At 37.1% G+C, this 16,988-nt stretch overlaps 1 protein-coding gene across 1 annotated transcript in view; it reads left to right on the top strand.

Moving 5' to 3' along the window:
• Positions 1–16,988, top strand: part of CPLX1 (complexin 1) — a 344,241-nt gene that overhangs the window by 219,023 nt on the left and 108,230 nt on the right. Inside the window, exon 3 of the mRNA XM_075594327.1 lies at positions 3,270–3,445. Coding sequence (XP_075450442.1) covers positions 3,270–3,445 — 176 coding nt within the window. The remainder of the gene's footprint in view (positions 1–3,269; positions 3,446–16,988) is intronic.

The raw sequence follows: 16,988 nt of genomic DNA, 5'->3' as shown, positions 1-16,988 counted from the left end.
AAGTACAATGTCCACTGGATGTCAAGAAGGATTTGTGGGGTAATCTTTGTAATGGGAATGATTTATTCTGAATATTACTATTTTGGGGTTTACCTTCCTTTTTTAAATGTTATTTGTTTCTAACAGAAGCAAAAAAAGGATTGAATGTTTTAGGTAAAACGTTAGTAAAAATGAGAAAATCCAATAATTTCCCATATACTGTACAATAGCCAATTTAATAGGTGAGTTTTCATTAAAGTCTCAACTTTGCAGTATATGTGTGAATGCATTGCATTACATTGTTAGCAAAAAAAGGAAACCGTTAAAAATCACATATAAATGCAAAACAATACATGCAGTATTATTTGCCTTTTCAGAGTCCACTATAATTGAAACCAAAGAAGTTGGGGTTGATTATATAAAATAGATATACCATACTGTATTAGAGTAGAAAATGGAAAAATGCAAAATATAGGCAAATATGTATTGTGGTTATTAAATGCTAGAATTTACTTGTTAGGTTTTACAGTAATTGTTGTTATTTCTTATATTTTTGGCCATATCAAATTTGCAGAGATTTGATATTTTAGTTTCTTTCCATGCTTCACATCCCCATTTCTAGAAAAATATTATTTAAATTAAACATTAAGCATAAAACATGCCCAATAATTTTCAAGGAGTCAGTCCTGGCTGCCAACGGGGCTACTGTCCTGGGCCCAGTGAGTCAGGGGGCCCAGCGACCCTAACATGTGCCAGATCTGCAGAGGTGCCTGTCAGTGAGGGCCTACTGGAGGGGGCCTACAGAGATGCCTGTCAGGAACCCAGTGGAAGGTAGGCACCTCTGCAGTCACCCTCCGGCAGGTAACTTCTGAGAAGCAGCTCATCAGGCCCCCAGGACGGCCCCCTCCACCCCCCGAGGCTTCAGATAATCACACTCAACCCTCCCCCCCTCATATTTGGCCCTCCCTACCCAACAGCTTCATACCTTTTACCCCCATACCCATACCTCCTCCTCACCGCCAGGCACATGACTAGCCCCTCCTCGGCACATGACTACCCCCTTCACCCAGGAAAATAATTAACTCCCTCACCCAGGTACATAATTACCCCCAACCCCCAGACACATAACTACCCCACACCACCACGCACATAACTGGCCAATGGCACATATTCACTTCACCCCCATTGCACATAATGGGATGGGGCTGTTCCCTTTGTCCTGGGCCCCAAGATTTATGTTGGAGGCCATGGAGTTAGTATATACCAATGATCAGGTCTGACAGTTAGGTGAAACAAAAACAAATCTAGGACTTTATATGCACTTAATACATGTTTGCAAATTCTTTTTTTACTATGAGTAGAATCTGAAAACAAATTCCAATCCTTAATCCTCTTTCAAAGAAACACACCATAATAAAGAGTTACCAACAACTACTAATAATTACTTTTTCTCCTTTCACCTCAAAATGTTTTAGATCTACAGATAGCAACATTGACAATCCTTTAAATAATTTCCACTCCCAGAAGCCCCCTGCTTGTTTCATCCTCACAGTTTATTGGGTCTCTCTGCACTACAATCAGTATAGAATGTTAATTATCAGACTAGAATCAAATATTAATCTGCTTTTATATGGCATGTCAAATAGTTCGGATTTTTCAGATGTACAGTATTCCAATTAGGAGGTCCATAAAAGTTTAGATACAGTTTACAGGAATATCCTTTTAAATGTATGTATTTATTTATTTTTACAGTATTTATTTGGAGTATGAGAGATTGCAAATTAAATCTCTTTTAAATGTAAAGATGCCTAATTTGTATTTTGATTATTTTTTCTGTTGACTTGAACAGGTATGAAATAGAGCTACCAAACATACATGGTCCTGTTAGATGTTGCAGGCATTATCTCTCCTGTTATCACATATAAACACGCAAGATCACTCAATTTGAATATTAAATATTGTGCTGTTACTCGCCGTTCTATTTTTTTGAATAGCATGAGATAATGGAAGCATTTGTCTATTTTACCCCTGTCTTTAATAAATTGTGAAGAGATTCAAGTTGACTAGCAAGCGGTAATATAGTAATATATGTACACCATAGTTATGCCAAACAAAATGAGATCGTCAAATAATTATATCAGCTGAAAACAAATATTAATCCTGTCAGCAATAAATGCAGGTAGACAAAAAAAAATTCAACACAGTATACAACAATTATGTACTGAGTATAAGAAAGTAATAGCCCATCACCAAAGTGGTAACACAGTGAAAAAAGGATGAAACTGGTTAGAAGGCAAAAAAGGAAACAAACATCTCTGAAACAAACAATACAAAATGCTTCAGTAGACATGAATGAGCAGCAAGAATGACACATAATAAACTGAAGTATCAAAACAGGAATTGGTACTTGCAACAGCAGGTACTATATGAATAAATATCAAATACAATGTAAATGAGTTGTGTTATATCACAAGTGTAACAAGTACTGTCGTAGTAACAAGATCTTTGATAAACAAGGATTATGAAAAATAATTGTAATTTTAATTTCCAATATTCAAAATACTCTGAGAGTATTCCTAAGGAAATCTCTTCTCCCAACCCCTTCATTAGATTATTACTGGAAGGCTACATTTAATAGGGGAGGGTGGCAAATAGGTTTTAAAGTCAATTTAGGATAGGTAAACTGCAACCCATACCCATATGCAAGAATTGTTTCTAATTTGATAACAAATGTACGCACAAATGGATATGAATCTATTAGATATGCCAAGTACAACAAAAATAGATCATGAAAAGGCATCAATATTTTCCAATGACAAACCTAAAATCTATAATACAAATATGAATGTATAATCTATATGCAGACTAGTAATACACATCAACAGTATCAGTCTAACCATCATACCAAAGTAAGGGGCCACAACATGTGATCTAGTTTTCATTACTAAGCAATTGTAAAAAAAAAAAAACTAAAAGGATAACAAACAAATATAATCTGTAAACCATGTATTCACAAGTATTAAATGAATGACTAAAATCCAGTAATGGAGGGAAATCCTCCAAAACAGAAAGGGAAGCATCACGGATATATCAGTTATGATTAAATAATTATACTCTGTTCAAAAAGCATTGTTTACAAATATAAACCCTGTTTAATGCATTTGTTATGGTTAAAGTGTTGCACATTTTTGGAAAAATACATACAGTACATAAAAGTGTAGTGTGTATAGTAATATACCAATGAGCAAATTCTGTGTACAGCAGTAAATGCTATGGTTTGTTTTTTGTAGGTGCTACAAAAGACATGGGAAAGATGCTTGGAGGGGATGAAGAAAAAGATCCTGATGCCCAAAAGAAAATGGAAGAACAACAAGAAGCCCTTCGTCAGCAAGAAGACGAAAGGAAAGCAAAATATTCAAAGATGGAGGCTGAAAGAGAAGTTATGAGGCAAGGTATTCGGGACAAGGTAAGCCCAGAATGGTTCCAATTTCACTTTAAAATGTCCAAGAGAGAAAATTAAATTAGCTTTTCTTTGACACACTGTAGTAATGGTAAGAAAGTAAAAGTACAGGACCACTTAGAGGTTACTTAACCTTATAGATGCAGCGGCCGTTATTCAAACAAATCACTGAGCTGTTTTCGTGTGTGCTGCTTTACTCCACGCGGCATTAACGTGGCTAATTGCCCCAGGCACATGTGTTTATCGCGGTTGCTTTGTTTGAATTTCATGGATTCTGTTTCTTTGTGTGCAATGAAATGCAATGAAATGGATGAATTGTTATGTGTACAGTACTGTGCTACTGTGTCAATTTCAGGTGTTTAAAAACCAGAACACTAAAATATGGGGAGTTAGAAGACTAAAGAAAAGTTCAGAGTGTAGAATCTACCGTATAATTCAATCCAACGAAATAGTACAAATCATGAAGAAACTCTAAAAGTGTGAAATTAACCAGGGCTCTTATACAAGTTTGTTCAATGCATGAGGCTTAAATAAAAGTGTACATGTGTAATTCATGTTACCTTTAAATGAAGATAACATGATTTAATAGGACTCTGAATTTCGGGTGTTTCTAACTTTGAAGTGGTGCTGTGTCATATTTTATATTATTTTCAATGTTTACATGCTAATAACGCAAATCTTCTCACAATCCAGGGAGATCATAGGGAGAAAATCAACAAAAATAGTATGTAAGTGCAAATGGTAGTGCAAAAAGGAATATATTATGTTCAAGTCTTGGCTGCTATAGATAGCCTACTCACTGTGTGCAGGACACAATAACGCAGCTCCAATACTGTGGCAAAATCTGTTCTTGTGTGGTATACCTGGAGAAATGTACCTCAGTGCAGGAGAGAAAAGACATCCAGAGCACAGATCAGTTTTTCAAAATAGTTTATAGTAAAAAATATAAGAATCGCACTTAGTGTAACGATAATAAAAAGGCATATATCATAAAGATTATAACATTGCGGATGATGCCGCTCACCGCCTCCATCTCCATTGTGACGCTGATAGTCTTAGGAACCCTTTTTGTACTACCATCTGCACTGATACTATTTTTGTTGATTTTCTCCCTATGCTCCCCCTGGATTGTGAGAAGATTTTCAGTGTTTGGAACCAGTGAAGGCAGGCCCTACAAGAGGGTTTGAGCAGGGCCTGACAACTTTATTTTTAATTTTCACAAATTGCACTAATTTAAGCACATTATTTGCTTGCACTTTTGCATTACATTATACACTTTGTATTACAGCACTTATTATTGATCACTGAATTATTAGTGACCACTCTTTCTGGAAGCGCCTAATTGATCACTGTTTGTGTGTTTACATGCTAATAACGTAAACACCCGCACTTCCCAAATAGGAAGGATATATAAACATTTTAGGGGGTAATTCAATATTGCCAGAAGCAGCAGTTCTGGCTGTTGACTTCAATGATTGTTTTCAAGTATTTCATTGAGTCTTTTATTACTTGTACAGTACAGGCATACCCCAGTTTAAAGACACTCACTTTAAGTACACTCGCGAGAAAATACACATCGCCCAATAGGAAAACGGCACTCGCGCATGCTCCTGTCAGCATGTCCTGAACAGCAATACCGGCTCCCTACCTGTACCGAAGCTGTGCGCAAGCGGGGAGACTATAGAGCCTGTTACAAATGCATTATTTACATCAGTTATGCGCGTACAGTATATGACGATTGCAGTACAGTACATGCAGCGATAAGTAGGGAAAAGGTAGTGCTTCACTTTAAGTACATTTTCGCTTTACATACATGATCCGGTCCCATTGCGTACGTTATTGCGGGGTATGCCTGTATGTATGTACAGTGTGTATTTAATTATTTTGTTTCCAGCATTGGTATAACTCTTCAAGAAAGCCATAATAAATCAAATATGTATTTTGCCAGTGCTCAGGGAAATATGAAAATCTTCTAAATATAAAAATAATAAAGGGAATACTTATTCATTATGAACATATATCAGAAAGAACACCTCCCCAAGACCTATATTGGTAAATAGATGATGTCATCTTCATGCAAAGAGACTCGAGATCTTGCATGTTTAAACTGCATCACCATGTGGAGACCAGGTCCCCTACTGCTACAAAATTTCAAAGCAAAGGCACATAAAACAAAGTGGCAGTACACAGCCCCAAAGCTCAAAAAATGCATGGGGATACAGTATAGATAATATAATTTAGCTCACATTTATTTACCCATGTATAAAATTAGAAGTATGGCCGTCCAATGTTTCACGAAGTAATATTGAACAAAGTTCCAAGAGTCTTTGCTACCGAGTAATGGATAATTGCAGCACAAATGAATAAAGCTGTATGTTGATTATGTGAGGATAAGCCCATTTGTGTGAGTACATCTTGAATTTGGACAGTCTTCTGTCTTCATAGCTCAAAGATATATGGGGACTATTGTGCATACCAAGATAAGGGCATAATGCAGCCAGTGAAGGCAGTTATGGCTGGTTCTCCTCCTATATGGAATGTTGAGCAGGAGTGTATCCAATGAAGTATAAGGATGATAAATGCTGATCTTTATATAATCAAATAGTAAATATATAAAACCATATAGGAAATATAAAAATAATTAGGCCTCAGGTAGGGGGCGCTCAAACCAAAGAAATGTAAAACAATAAATATAAATAAATCACAATTCAATTACAACAAAATCATATATAGATATATCATAAAAACCATAGAGTTGAAAAGTCCAGTTTTGTTCTGAAGGTGCTGCTTTTTTCAAATGTTGGGAACAACTCAACGTTCCACAGGGGTACTAGAATAGAAAAAAACAAGAACAAAGCGCACACCTCAATGTATAGTATGTTAGTTTTACTTGGCAAGAAAAGATAAAAATGCACTTACAAGATGTCAGTGCAATAAGAGCACTGAATGTGAACACTCTTGTGGTATTTCAGCATAGGGTGCATCTGTGTGATTCCCGTCCCCTCCACTGACGCATCTGTCAGGTCTGCTCTGCTGGTACAAGTTCCTCCAAGTGCAGAGTGCTTTCCGCACCACATGGGGCATCGCGTCGCTGTACTACTGCGTCACTACGTTCCCACGCAGTGACGTCACCGGTCTCAAGGCTCTGGCACCACGAGCAGATCGGGAGGAGCAGGGGGGATGATGTTGCTCGATCAGTGTCTCCTCGAGTTCTTCTTCTCCCACAGAGCCTGCCTCTGATACTCCCACAAAGTGTCCTAACCAACCAGAACCACCCTACGTGTTTCAAGGCCTTCATTTAGACCCTTAGGGGAAAGTGTCCCTAACTGATGTATCCAAAAAGTCTCACGTTGTCGCAGTTTAAGAAAGCGATCACCTCCCTTTATCCCTAATTTAACATGTTCTATCCCAATTAATTTTAGACTTCTTGGGTCCATGTTGTGTCTCATTTTAAAAGGTCTGGATACTCCATGGGTGACAACCCCTTTTAGAATATTACCCCTATGTTCTAGGAACTGTTTTTTAAAGGTATGTTTAGTCCTCCCCACATATTGGAGACCACATCCACATTCTAAAAGATAAACCACATAGTTAGTTTTACAATTAATAAAATCTTGAATAGGATGAGTGATATGAAAAACATTAGATTTAAAACTGACCTGATTACTCTGTAAATACTTGCAGGTAATGCACCTACCGTTACATTGATGGAAACCTTTTGGTGGCATCCTAGTAATGGTATTTGCATCAACCGCTCCCTTTTTATTGTTTAGTTATGTTGGTGCCAACAATGTTTTTAATGTATTTGCTTTTCGGTAGACTACCTTAGATTTGTCTGGGAGAATTTTATTTAGAATGTTATCACATTTCAGAATTTTCCAATGTTTGTCCATTATTTGTTTTATTTATCTTGAAGCTCCATTAAATCTCGTAATAAAAAGAACATCCTGATTATTGTCTACTTTCCATTTTTATCTCTTAAAATAGTTTCACGGTCCAATAGTAATGCCCTATTAAAAGCTTTTTCTACATTTGTTAGACTATGTCCTTTCATTAAGAATTTTTCTTTCAGTTGTGTTGACTGTATCATAAAAACATCCATCCGAGAGCAGTTCCTCCTCAGCCTTTGGAACTGTCCGTATAGTATATTATTTATCCATCTTTTGTGATGATTACTAGTAGCCTCCAGATATTTGTTACAGTCAACTTCTTTATGAAAGGTTCTTGTATGAATTGTTAGGTCTTCAATAAATAATAATAAATAAATAATACTAAATCTAAAAAGGCTATGCTCTTTAAATCATAGTGATACGTGAATTTGAGATTAAAAGGGTTATTATTCATGTGATCTAAGAATAAAACCAATTCTTCTACGGTCCCTTTCCACACTATTAGAATATCATCTATGAACCGTCGATAAAAACCTAAAAACTCTAAAAATGGGTTATTATTCCAAATAAAACTGTATTCCCAGAATCCCATCGTGTGTATTTAATTATTTTGTTTCCAGCATTGGTATAACTCTTCAAGAAAGCCATAATAAATAAAATATGTATTTTGCCAGTGCTCAGGGAAATATGAAAATCTTCTAAATATAAAAATAATAAAGGGAATACTTATTCATTATGAACATATATCAGAAAGAATACCTCCCCAAGACCTATATTGGTAAATAGATGATGTCATCTTCATGCAAAGAGACTCGAGATCTTGCATGTTTAAACTGCATCACCATGTGGAGACCAGGTCCCCTACTGCTACAAAATTTCAAAGCAAAGGCACATAAAACAAAGTGGCAGTACACAGCCCCAAAGCTCAAAAAATGCATGGGGATACAGTATAGATAATATAATTTAGCTCACATTTATTTACCCATGTATAAAATTAGAAGTATGGCCGTCCAATGTTTCACGAAGTAATATTGAACAAAGTTCCAAGAGTCTTTGCTACCGAGTAATGGATAATTGCAGCACAAATGAATAAAGCTGTATGTTGATTATGTGAGGATAAGCCCATTTGTGTGAGTACATCTTGAATTTGGACAGTCTTCTGTCTTCATAGCTCAAAGATATATGGGGACTATTGTGCATACCAAGATAAGGGGATAATGCAGCCAGTGAAGGCAGTTATGGCTGGTTCTCCTCCTATATGGAATGTTGAGCAGGAGTGTATCCAATGAAGTATAAGGATGATAAATGCTGATCTTTATATAATCGAATAGTAAATATATAAAACCATATAGGAAATATAAAAATAATTAGGCCTCAGGTAGGGGGCGCTCAAACCAAAGAAATGTAAAACAATAAATATAAATAAATCACAATTCAATTACAACAAAATCATATATAGATATATCATAAAAACCATAGAGTTGAAAAGTCCAGTTTTGTTCTGAAGGTGCTGCTTTTTTCAAATGTTGGGAACAACTCAACGTTCCACAGGGGTACTAGAATAGAAAAAAACAAGAACAAAGCGCACACCTCAATGTATAGTATGTTAGTTTTACTTGGCAAGAAAAGATAAAAATGCACTTACAAGATGTCAGTGCAATAAGAGCACTGAATGTGAACACTCTTGTGGTATTTCAGCATAGGGTGCATCTGTGTGATTCCCGTCCCCTCCACTGACGCATCTGTCAGGTCTGCTCTGCTGGTACAAGTTCCTCCAAGTGCAGAGTGCTTTCCGCACCACATGGGGCATCGCGTCGCTGTACTACTGCGTCACTACGTTCCCACGCAGTGACGTCACCGGTCTCAAGGCTCTGGCACCACGAGCAGATCGGGAGGAGCAGGGGGGATGATGTTGCTCGATCAGTGTCTCCTCGAGTTCTTCTTCTCCCACAGAGCCTGCCTCTGATACTCCCACAAAGTGTCCTAACCAACCAAAACCACCCTACGTGTTTCAAGGCCTTCATTTAGACCCTTAGGGGAAAGTGTCCTTAACTGATGTATCCAAAAAGTCTCACGTTGTCGCAGTTTAAGAAAGCGATCACCTCCCTTTATCTCTAATTTAACATGTTCTATCCCAATTAATTTTAGACTTCTTGGGTCCATGTTGTGTCTCATTTTAAAAGGTCTGGATACTCCATGGGTGACAACCCCTTTTAGAATATTACCCCTATGTTCTAGGAACTGTTTTTTAAAGGTATGTTTAGTCCTCCCCACATATTGGAGACCACATCCACATTCTAAAAGATAAACCACATAGTTAGTTTTACAATTAATAAAATCTTGAATAGGATGAGTGATATGAAAAACATTAGATTTAAAACTGACCTGATTACTCTGTAAATACTTGCAGGTAATGCACCTACCGTTACATTGATGGAAACCTTTTGGTGGCATCCTAGTAATGGTATTTGCATCAACCGCTCCCTTTTTATTGTTTAGTTATGTTGGTGCCAACAATGTTTTTAATGTATTTGCTTTTCGGTAGACTACCTTAGATTTGTCTGGGAAAATTTTATTTAGAATGTTATCACATTTCAGAATTTTCCAATGTTTGTCCATTATTTGTTTTATTTATCTTGAAGCTCCATTAAATCTCGTAATAAAAAGAACATCCTGATTATTGTCTACTTTCCATTTTTATCTCTTAAAATAGTTTCACGGTCCAATAGTAATGCCCTATTAAAAGCTTTTTCTACATTTGTTAGACTATGTCCTTTCATTAAGAATTTTTCTTTCAGTTGTGTTGACTGTATCATAAAAACATCCATCCGAGAGCAGTTCCTCCTCAGCCTTTGGAACTGTCCGTATAGTATATTATTTATCCATCTTTTGTGATGATTACTACTGTAGTAGCCTCCAGATATTTGTTACAGTCAACTTCTTTATGAAAGGTTCTTGTATGAATTGTTAGGTCTTCAATAAATAATAATAAATAAATAATACTAAATCTAAAAAAGCTATGCTCTTTAAATCATAGTGATACGTGAATTTGAGATTAAAAGGGTTATTATTCATGTGATCTAAGAATAAAACCAATTCTTCTACGGTCCCTTTCCACACTATTAGAATATCATCTATGAACCGTCGATAAAAACCTAAAAACTCTAAAAATGGGTTATTATTCCAAATAAAACTGTATTCCCAGAATCCCATCGTGTGTATTTAATTATTTTGTTTCCAGCATTGGTATAACTCTTCAAGAAAGCCATAATAAATTAAATATGTATTTTGCCAGTGCTCAGGGAAATATGAAAATCTTCTAAATATAAAAATAATAAAGGGAATACTTATTCATTATGAACATATATCAGAAAGAACACCTCCCCAAGACCTATATTGGTAAATAGATGATGTCATCTTCATGCAAAGAGACTCGAGATCTTGCATGTTTAAACTGCATCACCATGTGGAGACCAGGTCCCCTACTGCTACAAAATTTCAAAGCAAAGGCACATAAAACAAAGTGGCAGTACACAGCCCCACAGCTCAAAAAATGCATGGGGATACAGTATAGATAATATAATTTAGCTCACATTTATTTACCCATGTATAAAATTAGAAGTATGGCCGTCCAATATTTCACGAAGTAATATTGAACAAAGTTCCAAGAGTCTTTGCTACAGAGTAATGGATAATTGCAGCACAAATGAATAAAGCTGTATGTTGATTATGTGAGGATAAGCCCATTTGTGTGAGTACATCTTGAATTTGGAAAGACTTCTGTCTTCATAGCTCAAAGATATATGGGGACTATTGTGCATACCAAGATAAGGGGATAATGCAGCCAGTGAAGGCAGTTATGGCTGGTTCTCCTCCTATATGGAATGTTGAGCAGGAGTGTATCCAATGAAGTATAAGGATGATAAATGCTGATCTTTATATAATCAAATAGTAAATATATAAAACCATATAGGAAATATAAAAATAATTAGGCCTCAGGTAGGGGGCACTCAAACCAAAGAAATGTAAAACAATAAATATAAATAAATCACAATTCAATTACAACAAAATCATATATTGATATATCATAAAAACCATAGAGTTGAAAAGTCCAGTTTTGTTCTGAAGGTGCTGCTTTTTTCAAATGTTGGGAACAACTCAACGTTCCACAGGGGTACTAGAATAGAAAAAAACAAAAACAAAGCGCACACCTCAATGTATAGTATGTTAGTTTTACTTGGCAAGAAAAGATAAAAATGCACTTACAAGATGTCAGTGCAATAAGAGCACTGAATGTGAACACTCTTGTGGTATTTCAGCATAGGGTGCATCTGTGTGATTCCCGTCCCCTCCACTGACACATCCATCAGGTCTGCTCTGCTGGTACAAGTTCCTCCAAGTGCAGAGTGCTTTCCGCACCACATGGGGCATCGCGTCGCTGTACTACTGCGTCACTACGTTCCCACGCAGTGACGTCACCGGTCTCAAGGCTCTGGCACCACGAGCAGATCGGGAGGAGCAGGGGGGATGATGTTGCTCGATCAGTGTCTCCTCGAGTTCTTCTTCTCCCACAGAGCCTGCCTCTGATACTCCCACAAAGTGTCCTAACCAACCAGAACCACCCTACGTGTTTCAAGGCCTTCATTTAGACCCTTAGGGGAAAGTGTCCCTAACTGATGTATCCAAAAAGTCTCACGTTGTCGCAGTTTAAGAAAGCGATCACCTCCCTTTATCCCTAATTGAACATGTTCTATCCCAATTAATTTTAGACTTCTTGGGTCCATGTTGTGTCTCATTTTAAAAGGTCTGGATACTCCGTGGGTGACAACCCCTTTTAGAATATTACCCCTATTTTCTAGGAACTGTTTTTTAAAGGTATGTTTAGTCCTTCCCACATATTTGAGACCACATCCACATTCTAAAAGATAAACCACATAGTTAGTTTTACAATTAATAAAATCTTGAATAGGATGAGTGATATGAAAAACATTAGATTTAAAACTGACCTGATTACTCTGTAAATACTTGCAGGTAATGCACCTACCGTTACATTGATGGAAACCTTTTGGTGGCATCCTAGTAATGGTATTTGCATCAACCGCTCCCTTTTTATTGTTTAGTTATGTTGGTGCCAACAATGTTTTTAATGTATTTGCTTTTCGGTAGACTACCTTAGATTTGTCTGGGAGAATTTTATTTAGAATGTTATCACATTTCAGAATTTTCCAATGTTTGTCCATTATTTGTTTTATTTATCTTGAAGCTCCATTAAATCTCGTAATAAAAAGAACATCCTGATTATTGTCTACTTTCCATTTTTATCTCTTAAAATAGTTTCACGGTCCAATAGTAATGCCCTATTAAAAGCTTTTTCTACATTTGTTAGACTATGTCCTTTCATTAAGAATTTTTCTTTCAGTGTGTTGACTGTATCATAAAAACATCCATCCGAGAGCAGTTCCTCCTCAGCCTTTGGAACTGTCCGTATAGTATATTATTTATCCATCTTTTGTGATGATTACTAGTAGCCTCCAGATATTTGTTACAGTCAACTTCTTTATGAAAGGTTCTTGTATGAATTGTTAGGTCTTCAATAAATAATAATAAATAAATAATACTAAATCTAAAAAGGCTATGCTCTTTAAATCATAGTGATACGTGAATTTGAGATTAAAAGGGTTATTATTCATGTGATCTAAGAATAAAACCAATTCTTCTACGGTCCCTTTCCACACTATTAGAATATCATCTATGAACCGTCGATAAAAACCTAAAAACTCTAAAAATGGGTTATTATTCCAAATAAAACTGTATTCTCAGAATCCCATCATAAAATTGGCATAACTGGGTGCAAAGGTCGTACACATTGCCGTGCCCTTAGTTTGAATATAAAAATTGTCATTAACTCTAAAATAATTGTGCGTTAAAATAAATTGGGCACATGTCAGAATGAATTCCCTTTGTATAATAGAAATATCTTTGTCATTTTTCAGATAAAATTCTACCGCCTCTAATCCAGATGTGTAGAATATTAGAATATAAGGATTCCACATCACATGTAACCCAATAAAAACCAGTATGCCACTCTAAGTCCTGTATGAGATTCAACACGAGTGGTGTCTTTAATGTGTGATACTAGTGTAATAACGTGTATAATTATATTAGGGGTAAGCCCCATTTCATGGTTTTATTTATGTGTATGGCAAAGGGGCTGTCACAAAACAATCGAAGAGACAACCTCCATATTAAACACAGCAGAAATATTTAAATAATTGTGTATCAAAATGTATGGTGACATTGGTCAGAATGTGATAACTATAATTTCATTTCTGGGCAACAACGAGGTATAAAAAACATGGCACATAGAGTGTGCACAAATATCCACAAAATAACAGTATGGATGATAAATAAAGTCTATATTATAATTATAATATAAATGTTACAATTTAGCATATATGACAGATGTCTCAATAGACTATTATCTCCCCATTATCTGTAATAAGTACAAATGTAAAGGTACTGTGTACTGTAATAATGAGAGAAAAGATTGCCCAACTGGGCAGTTACTGTATGTATAGAATGGTATCACATGAATAATGACAGAAAATATATACCGTATTTCCTCTATTGTAAGACGCCATCGAATGTGACACACCATCAATTTAGCACTTACAATTGAGGGGGGAAAAGTGTTATTTGTTCCCCTCCTCACTTACCAGGTTTACCGTCGGCAAAAGGAGATGTCCGTCAGCAGAGGAAATAAGTTGGCGGCAGCAGGAGAGGTCCGTCAGCAGAGGAAAGAAGTTTACGGCAGCAGGAGAGATCCGTCAGCGGAGGAAAGAAGTTGACGGTGATGGCAGGAGAGGTCCATGTTAAGTGAAGGAATGCAATTAAGACAGCCGATGTGCGGCTGTAGGAGAAGACCATCAGACCTCAGACCGGAGCAGGAGAAGAGTGGCATAGGATAACGGCTGGGGAGGAGCATGCTGTAACACCGGAAGTCTGACACCGGAACCGGCATCTGACTTACGGTGTTACAGCGCGCTCCTCCCCAGCCATTCTCCTATGCTGCTCTTCTCCTGCTCCAGTCTGAGGTCTGATGGTCTTCTCCTGCCACCGCCACCTCATGCCCACTGTCAACTGCATTCCTCCACTAACATAGACCTCTCCTTCAGCCGCCGCTAACTTAATTTCTGCGCTGACAGACCTCTCCTGCTACCGCCAACTTCATTCCTCCACTTATGGACCTCTCCTGCTACCGTCAACTTCTTTCCTCCGCTGACAGACCTCTCCTGCTGCTGTCGTTGCTCTATAAATGAGGGAAAGGCAGATAATACGTGAGAACGGATCTTTGGTGGGGTTTTCCAGTGGGCAGAATTAAAGTGAGGGAGGGTGTACTGCTTTGTTTATTCTATGCATCCATTCAGGTCAATAGTGTGCCAGAGGAGGGGGGTCCTGAGTTTCTCTATATGAGGAAATAAAATATAAAACGCAAAATATAAAAAAGTTGAAAAAATTACAGTTTATTATAATATATACTGTATGTCTCTATGTGCCCACTATGATCAAAATAAAATACCTCTACAATATTAAAAAGGCTAAAAATGTTTACCCAACAATATCCCATTTAATCTTTTCAAGTTCGTCTTCCAGTTCCTGCAGTGCTGCTTCACTGAAGAGTCCAAATTTAAACAGATTTACTGCACCGACACACTTTATTCGAGCAAATACCCGGTATGTACCTGGCAGATACCTGGAATAAGCCACTACTAACCTCTGACAAGCCCCGTTGCATTTGCCTTCCCAGCCTGGGTTCATGCCTGGCTGATGGGCGGCTGATCTGTTAAATGATAATGATTAGGATTTAATAGGCTGCAATGCTTTGCGTGTCTACCAGATGGCATAAATTCATGAATTGTAATGCAGTTTATATATATATACTGTGCAGTATTGCAGCCAGCGGGAATAAAATGCTTCAATCCCTGCTTGGAAAATAACTCAATGTACTCGGGCAGAAAACAGTCACAAACCTCAATACACCCGGGTATACCCGAATTCGTGGGACTAGCCAAGCTCGAATAAAGTGTGTCGCCAGTGTAGGATTGAATTATAACTTTTTTTTAACCTTTGAGGATTATTAGTACCCTCTGCCATCATGCCTTCTTCGTGAATACTGTCAAGCCCAGGGACATTCCTCTGGAGAATGGGGGCCATTGCTTTTTGGTGTGTTCCATATTTGAGGGTTGAGTCCTTACTTTCCATGCCAGCTTCATTTGCATGATGGCACGTACCTTTCCAACTTTAGCCTGGTATATATATATATATATATATATATATATATATATATATATATATATATATATATATATATATATATATATATATATATATATATATATATATATATATATGGAAAAAAAGAACAAGAAAGAAACAGGCGCACACCTAGTGCATTACCACAATAAAAATGTATTGGATGAACATAAAATCTAACAAATGGCCACTCACAAGGATACAGCAAATAAAAGAGTGTATGAGATAGGCTCTCATGTGCCTTGCAGCTCAATCACCAGCGTCCGTCCGCAATCAGTGGCGTCGTCACGTGGATCAGCTTCGTGAACCGGAACCGGAAGAGGGGTCTTTCACCTTCAGTGCTCCATCACATTGGTCCCTCTGGGAAACAGGCCAGGGCGTGGCTAGAGTCCGGCCGCCATTTGCCCACAAACACTGATGCAGGTTGACTGAGAACTTTTGGCTCCCGTGTGCTGCTCTCCCGGCTTGCTACCTTATACATTTGTACATCTGAGGTGCCTGTTTCAATGTGATGGAGCACTGAAGGTGAAAGACCCCTCTTCCGGTTCCGGTTCACGAAGCTGATCCACGTGACGACGCCACTGATTGCAGACGGACGCTGGTGATTGAGCTGCAAGGCACATGAGAGCCTATCTCATACACGCTTTTATTTGCTGTATCCTTGTGAGTGGCCATTTGTTAGATTTTATGTTCATCCAATACATTTTTATTGTGGTAATGCACTAGGTGTGCGCCTGTTTCTTTCTTGTTCTTTTTTTCCAGATATCACTAGGGACTGGTGATCCCTTTGAAACGGGCTGCAAGAAACCAAGGACATTTCCACTGGAACAGGACTTTATGTATTGAAGGTTTTTTACTATATATTTTTATCTTTTGACAATTTTTTCTATATATTTTTTATTAATAAATACATTTTTTATATTTTTTCCTTTAGGGTTTTTTGTCAGGAGATTGCATTGCTATTTGTAATTTTTAAAAGTTCTATCATAGTGTATTAGCCTTATCTAGCTGCCCCTTCAAGCCTATCCAATTAGCTATTGTCTTTCCTACTATTATTTATAATTAACTGGATATTTAGCGGCGCTACTTCATATTGTTTTCTTGTTATATATATATATTATATATATATATATATATATATATATATATATATATATATATAACAAAAACAAGCAGCTGGCACTCTATATAATAAAGTACAGTGATGGTGCTAGTCCCATAAAGAATAAATTAAACATATTAACATCCTTGCGTCAGGCAAAAAGAGGCAGCACTCACATCCAGAAGATAAAAAGTATATAATCAGTCATATGTAGACAGACAACCGATCCCGATGTTTTGGTTCC

This window comes from Ascaphus truei, chromosome 1 (assembly GCF_040206685.1).
Source record: "Ascaphus truei isolate aAscTru1 chromosome 1, aAscTru1.hap1, whole genome shotgun sequence".
Taxonomy (NCBI): Eukaryota; Metazoa; Chordata; class Amphibia; order Anura; family Ascaphidae; genus Ascaphus; species Ascaphus truei.
The sequence above is the reverse complement of the archived record's forward strand: the minus strand, read 5'-3'. Positions and strand labels throughout refer to the sequence as shown.